We start from the raw sequence: 6,539 nt of genomic DNA on the forward strand, positions 1-6,539 counted from the left end.
CCCTGTCCCCTATTCACAAGCCTGTGTTACCAAAGCTAGGACTCCTTGTCGGCTGAAGGCACTTCGAGCACGCGTAGAGTGTCCGTCAGCCTTGCTACCCGCTCCCCTTCAACAACATCCTCTATGATCCACGCTGGGTATCCCTCCTGCTGCTCAATTTCTTTGCACGATCCTTCGGCATTCTCCTTTGGAAGGCACATCAGCAGTCCACATGAGAAAGGAAAACAGGAAACTTGTAACTCACTAACGCCATAAATTTTACGAGTGCAACCTATGAAATAAACTTGAAATGAAATTGCTGCTGTTTTACCACAATTCCTGTATTGCCGCAAAATTGCTGCAATTCCTGTGTTATGATTATATATTTTTCATGCACTCCTCTCCACTAATGCCCCCAGAGGCCTTGGAGGTACTGAAATAAATAAATAAATAAAATAAATAAATAAATTCCATATGCTAATATATTGGCAAGAGATTTTGAGAAAACACCCCAAATGATGCTTTAACTTGTTCATTGCATCTTGGGTGTCCGGTGGGTGATCCAAGATACTAAGTCATGCGATGAATCCGTCGCTATGCTCTGATTTATCAAAGAGCGTGTGGAAAGGACACATGCCATGTCGCTGTTGCCATTTATTGCCGTTTCCAGGAAGTTCGCATTGCTAAGTAAAAAAAAATTTTGGCTACAGTTGTACTAAGGGCAGCGTTATCTGTGTGAAGACAAGAAATTTTCTCTATGTGAAGCCTCGACAAGTGCCAGAGACCTCCCTACTCCACCCTCCACAAGAACCACGCATCCATCACCAACCCGTTGCCTGCCTCCACACACCAGAAGCCCATGCAGCAGCAGAGCAAAAAGAGCAACAGTAAAATCAAATCCAAAGAGACAGTGGGAAAGTCAGCTGCCCTCCAGAAGCATCCCCAACCGGCCACAGCCTCACCATGCCCCACTAGCTAGGGGGCCGCCAACATAGACACCCTCTAGAAAAATTCTGTTGCACTCGGCTTTAAGTAAAAGCATTCATTAAAGTAAAAGCATCAAAGTAATCACTGAGCGAAAATCCAACTGCTATTACAGCGTTCTCGCATCAGGTTTCATGATTGTCCTGTCAATTTTGTTTACTTTTCTCCTGGTACTACTCAGAGCAAAGCATCTGAATTACATTAAAAAAATCTGAAAAGAGTTTCAACTAAAAGGAGACAACATATCTTTCCAAGGAACAACTGGGGATTTCCGACAGGAACACCATCACTTTCATGTAACTCTAAACTCTGCATACATTTTAGCACTTCCTGACGGTGAAAGTTTGAAAAATTGTGTTGTATCTATTTTCAAGAAGCTGTGAAAGACATGAGAAGGAAATCCTACAATAGAGAAAAAAAAATTCGACTGATTGTCAGTCAGTGGCTCAACAGAGGTCTCGGCCGAATGCCCGTGCGTTAGTTTGAAGGAGGTGCCCGTGGCGGCCAGCAGGGCAGGAAATTGGCTCTGATGGGCAGCGTGTGGATCACAAACCGCACTGAGCGCTGCTGCATCTGCACCAAGTTCTGGGTGTGGCCGAGCAGACCGAAGCCTGTCACGCCTGTAGCACCGTGGCAGCCATGCTTGTGCATCAGCCGAGCTCCTGGAACAACAAAGGCAAAAAATTTGTTTTAACACAGTTTCTGCACAAGCAGGAGCGAAGTGAAAGTCAATGCCTACTTGGTCACAAAATACACAACTGATGAATAGTCGTACAATGCCTCTCATTTCATGATATAAAAGGAAAGAAATGTAGCTGGTCTGATAAAGACCTGCTTTGATCAAAATGAAAAGTTTTCCTCGTCAAAAGTCTGCAATTTTGTGGTAGCCTTCTTGCATGCAGAGTGTGAAGTACTAGTAAGTGGAACACACATACTTGCACTTGCAAAATGTGAGACTGCACAGATACTACCAGCATACCCTGTAAGGTGGTAGTATCTCAATTACTGCAGTCTTTAATGTTGGTCGCCAGGTTATCACTGTCCCCCTTCCCATGGGCTGCTAACAAGCTGAGATATTTCCATGTAATAAACAAGGAAGCAAAAACCAGATGGGCAAAATACAGTACTTCCCAGCCCCACCACCTTCTCAAGGTTAGTGTTTTCCAATCTAATCTAACCTGTATCCTTGTTTGTACTATCCAGACACGACTTTAATTATTTTCTTTTTTCTTTTCCTTATTTGTTGGCATAACACTGGAGTGAACGGCTGTGGTAGTAGAGACAGCCACAAGGATTGGATGCTTCACAACAGAAAACAAACAACTGGTGGTGGGGGAAGCCTCAGGCCCTTAACCAATATTTCAACAAGACGACTTTCCTTTTCTCCCACCTCTTGCCTAGCTGCGACAGCATCACTCTTCTTGCGTTCATCTTTTCACAACTTATCTTCTTCACTTCTGCCTTTTTAATCCTTCTCCCTGCTTGCCCATCCCTTCTTTTTCTCCAAATGAACTCCCCAATTTCTTTGTGCATTTACATGTCATGATGTCCTTTGCTCTCGCATATTTTGCAGAATCTACCAAGTGCAGCAACATCTCCTAAAGTGCGTGATCAAATTCTTGGAGCTTCATTTTATTTGTTTGCACTAATGTCCTGCACTTTTCGTTTTCAATGCTATACCATATCTCATCTCATTATTTATGTTACGAATACTGTAGTGGAAGCTGTCTTCATCATGAGACACGAATTTATTATTGTTGCCCTGACCACTGCGCTGTACTTCAATTATCAACTATTTTGTTGTCACCTTCCTAAAGCATTGCTCACAGTTTGTATGCACTTTAGTATCTGTCCACTCTCTTTCTGTGAGTGCACATGTTTCACCTCTACAATACCTCAGGAAGGCATTGCAGAGACTGCCGTAAATAAGCACATAAGCAAATAGGCAACTAAAAAAAAACTGCAGACACGAACAAATCAGCACCAACCATTGAGTTTGAGACGTGCCATGGAGTCTATTGTATGGAGGTAGACCCTGCGTACATCTTCTTCACTGATGCCAGCCTTGCCCAGCTAAGCATGGCGCTCCGGCTTCTCCAGCCACTGGTGAGCGTTCACTGCCACCTGGGTGCCAAGGGGCTTGGTCAGTACCAGCACGTCTCCAGGCTGTGCATTGTCTGGCCTGTAAAGGGAGCATAACATTTAGCAATTAGGTTAAATGGCCAGGCTGATGAACATTCCAGTTTTTGTCTAGGGCCTTTCCTGTTGTTCTGAAATAGCTTGCCTTTAATGACACAGTGACTACTTTTGTAGCAAACCTTCTAAAAGGATAACGTTGAGACAGGCATAGCATTACTATTGCTGTCATTCTTTGCTCTGGGGGAAGGCATATGTTCAAAGGTTTTTGCTGCAATTCTTTTTCTGTTTACATTATATTGCCATTTTCAAAATTTCACTGTCTATGCGACTGACCTGCTGGGCCTTTGCTACAAGTACTCTACTTGCAAAAAGCATCAGCGTTGACTTAGTGGAGTGCAAAATAGTATCAGAACATCTTTGGTGGGTGCGGGATAGCACTTGATATAATGACAATTCCAATAAGACATGGTTTGAACTTGTGCAAAAGTGAATTGTACAGTACAGTGAAAGCTCGTTAATAAGAACTCGATGGGGACGACGACAGTTCAAATTGACTGAAGTTCGAACAAACAAAAGTGAACAGAATATGCATTTGGGAAGCAGTCGGGTAGCGAGATTAGCCATTTCATTGTCCGAAAGTATTCCTTCATCACCTCCTACCTTTTATCTGAAGGCCTTTTTTCACCTTCAAAACTGAAGAGGCGCGTAGCATTCAGTGCATCCAAACTACCGCAGCGGAGGGCCCCACTGAAGTTGCAAAAGGCATACAACCACCACTGAGCATGGTCAAAAGAACTACCGTCTCACGTCTGGCGCTTTTTGACCAAACCATATAGTGCAACCTCTGTGACTTGCAAATTCACACTTGTGAGTCGCGAGGTTGCGTAAGCATTGAAGTCGACAAGCAAAGGTAAACCGAGCGACCACACGTATATTGCCCGATTTTGCAGCCTCCCCAGGCTCAAGGCGCACACTGCCAAACCAATGAGAGTGCTTTTTGGTGATATCCTGCTTCGATAATGCTCTGGCATTGACTTCATGCATGGTTCCAACCTTCTCTTCAAGCATTTTGGCACAGTAATTACTGCAAACGGAAGACAATTCTAAATGCGGTACACCGTGTAGGTTGACTGCTCCGGCCGCAACCAATCACATGCAAAGGGCACTGAAAAACCGAGACAAATACACACAGCAAACATCAGCCAAGCTCCAACTCATTCGTTTGGCACACGTCGTCGTTTCGCGCACGACCGCATGGTTTCAGATTTGGAGTGCTGGAGACACTGCGACATGTCTGATTCACTGTAAGCATCTCGTCGCTGGCCATGTGATCGATTTCTCAACAGCAAAACCCAACACAGCAAGCTACTGAAGCATTCGAGACCAACACATACAAGCAAGCCGGCTCAGAGGTCATGCAGTTAGTTGCTACCACTAGCACAGAGAGAAACCCCTCCCCTGTTTACCCAGCCTCTCACGCCATTTTAACCCTGCCCACTTCTCCAAAGAGGTGGTGAAGCCTAGTGGGAATGTTTCTTGGTTCACCGCGTCACCCGCCCTCCAGGCACGGTGGTGGTTGTTCGAATTAAATTAATGGGCTTTGTTTCACACAGACCCAGTGGAGCATGGCCAGACCCAGTCGTACAGTTCGAATTATCCAGAAATTCAAATTATGAGCTTTGGCTGTACAGTCAGGTATTTCCACGGGCAAACTACATCATCAGTGTGGTGATTATTTGGGTATTAAGTAAGGTTTATCTGAACTTTGAAAACGACGCTCATGCTGGAAAAATTCATCATAGTACCCAACAGACAGAGCCTCAAATGCTCACATTTTGCATTTCATAAATGCTAACACAGACAAAAATAGCATGGAAAACTTAATTCATTGGAAAAAGAAAAAAAAAGAGAAACGATTACTGCACTCACGAGATGATTTCAGACTCTGCAGACTGATGATGCCACACCACCAATCATAGGCCAAGGATTGAGCATAGTCTGCCCTCCTGTGACCCTTGTGCCTGCTTGTTCAGCCAAGTCCTGTGGAGAAACAAATGCCATTTAAGCTATTTGCACCATGCTTATCACTTCAGTACTGGGGCATGAACTCAGGCAGTGAAAAGAGTTAAAAGCTGAAACACTTGAACAGCTGCTGTCTGACATGGACATCTCTTGTAGATCTTCTCTCAAGTTATCTCTTCACCATGCTAAGCGCACGAACTTGAAAAAGAAATCTGAGACTGCATTCAAATTTTGAGAGCTCACACAACTAGTGCCCTCACACTCACATTAGCTCTGATAGGCAGCCATGGCCTACACACACCTCAAAACATTGATGCAAACATCTTAGGCTTTACTGCAGCAGGGGCCGATCCTACCTTGACTCCCCCTGATGAGAAGAGGCACGACAATGTCCCTCTGCTTTTCAGTGAGCTTAGTGCTGACAGCCATTACCATCAGCACGTTATCGCAGCGGGTCATGCCAAGTGCATAAAGATCAGACAGCACATTGGCACACGCTATCTTGCCCTGCAACAAACAAAAACAATGAATAAGAAAACATCCTGTACACATGGTGCCAGCAAAGGACACCAACATGAGGCCTGTCACCTATTTGATTCATTATTGTGTAACAACGAAGATGTGTCAACGCAGTAGCGGCAGTGCTATCGCTGAGCGCGCGCTGCTGGCTGGCTCTAGAACAACCGCCGACGTAAGGTAACAAAAGCTGCTATCGTATTGACACATCGTTACAATCAGATTTATTTACACGCTTATAGAAAGTATAATTATAGTGTGGTTTTGAGCCCAATAAGACTGCTCAGTAAGTGACCTGTTATCCAGACTAGCCAATAAGTGAACAAACTTAGCACTTAGAAACTCAGATTATAGAAAAAGTTTGGTGATACTCTTACAGCTACAAGAATATATATTTAATGCTGCTTTGTTTCGTTTTATCGCCTGGTATTAAAACTACAGACACATAACTTTCTGCAAAAAAATAACACTTAGTATTTTTTGTACAGTCGACTGAAGTGACAGCAGAGCACTGTGATGTTGAAGTTCGAGTATACAATCTGCCACCAGGTTACTAAATGCAGGTAAGCATTTTTTTACAATGTTGAGCACTTACAGCTATGTAGGGGTCTTCAACAGATGGATAGAAGTAATCAATAGTTTGAACCAGAGAATAACCAGAATCTCCAAGGGGCACACCACTGGAATCCATGCCAATGTCTGAATGGAAAAAAAATATGTATATTAGTCAGGTTGTTACGGGCAGCTTCTTGAAGGGAAATTTTCAGGGAAGTTATCAGAGTTACTACATTTAAAAGCACTGTACAAGGCACCCAAAATGTCTTCAATGAGGTTAAACTGTCCGCACACCATCAGTGTTGGGTTTTGTTCCCATTATGACTTAGAGAACTATAGACACC

The 6,539-nt window shown here is 43.8% G+C and overlaps 1 protein-coding gene and 1 pseudogene across 1 annotated transcript; both read right to left on the reverse strand.

Moving 5' to 3' along the window:
• Positions 1-35: 35 nt before the first annotated feature.
• Positions 36-2,973, reverse strand: LOC144133332 (inactive selenide, water dikinase-like protein pseudogene; annotated as a pseudogene).
• Positions 2,974-2,995: 22 nt separating this feature from the next.
• LOC144112749 (inactive selenide, water dikinase-like protein) lies at positions 2,996-6,331 on the reverse strand. Its single transcript, XM_077645571.1, has 4 exons — positions 6,236-6,331; positions 5,481-5,631; positions 5,032-5,142; positions 2,996-3,145 (listed from the first exon to the last, which is right to left on the reverse strand). Exons 1-3 carry the CDS (start codon positions 6,329-6,331, stop codon positions 5,132-5,134), a joined length of 258 nt encoding a protein of 85 aa, XP_077501697.1. The 3' UTR covers positions 2,996-3,145; positions 5,032-5,131.
• Positions 6,332-6,539: the final 208 nt, after the last annotated feature.

The sequence above is a fragment of the Amblyomma americanum genome, chromosome 1 (genome assembly GCF_052857255.1).
Source record: "Amblyomma americanum isolate KBUSLIRL-KWMA chromosome 1, ASM5285725v1, whole genome shotgun sequence".
Lineage (NCBI taxonomy): Eukaryota > Metazoa > Arthropoda > Arachnida > Ixodida > Ixodidae > Amblyomma > Amblyomma americanum.

Coding starts and splice junctions, on each gene's coding strand:
- LOC144112749 (XM_077645571.1), bottom strand. CDS start 6,331: ATGGATTCCAGTGGTGTGCCCCTTGGAGATTCTGGTTATTCTCTGGTT. Junction 5,632..6,235: donor TTGAAGACCCCTACATAGCT/GTAAGTGCTCAA, acceptor TGTTTGTTGCAG/GGCAAGATAGCGTGTGCCAA.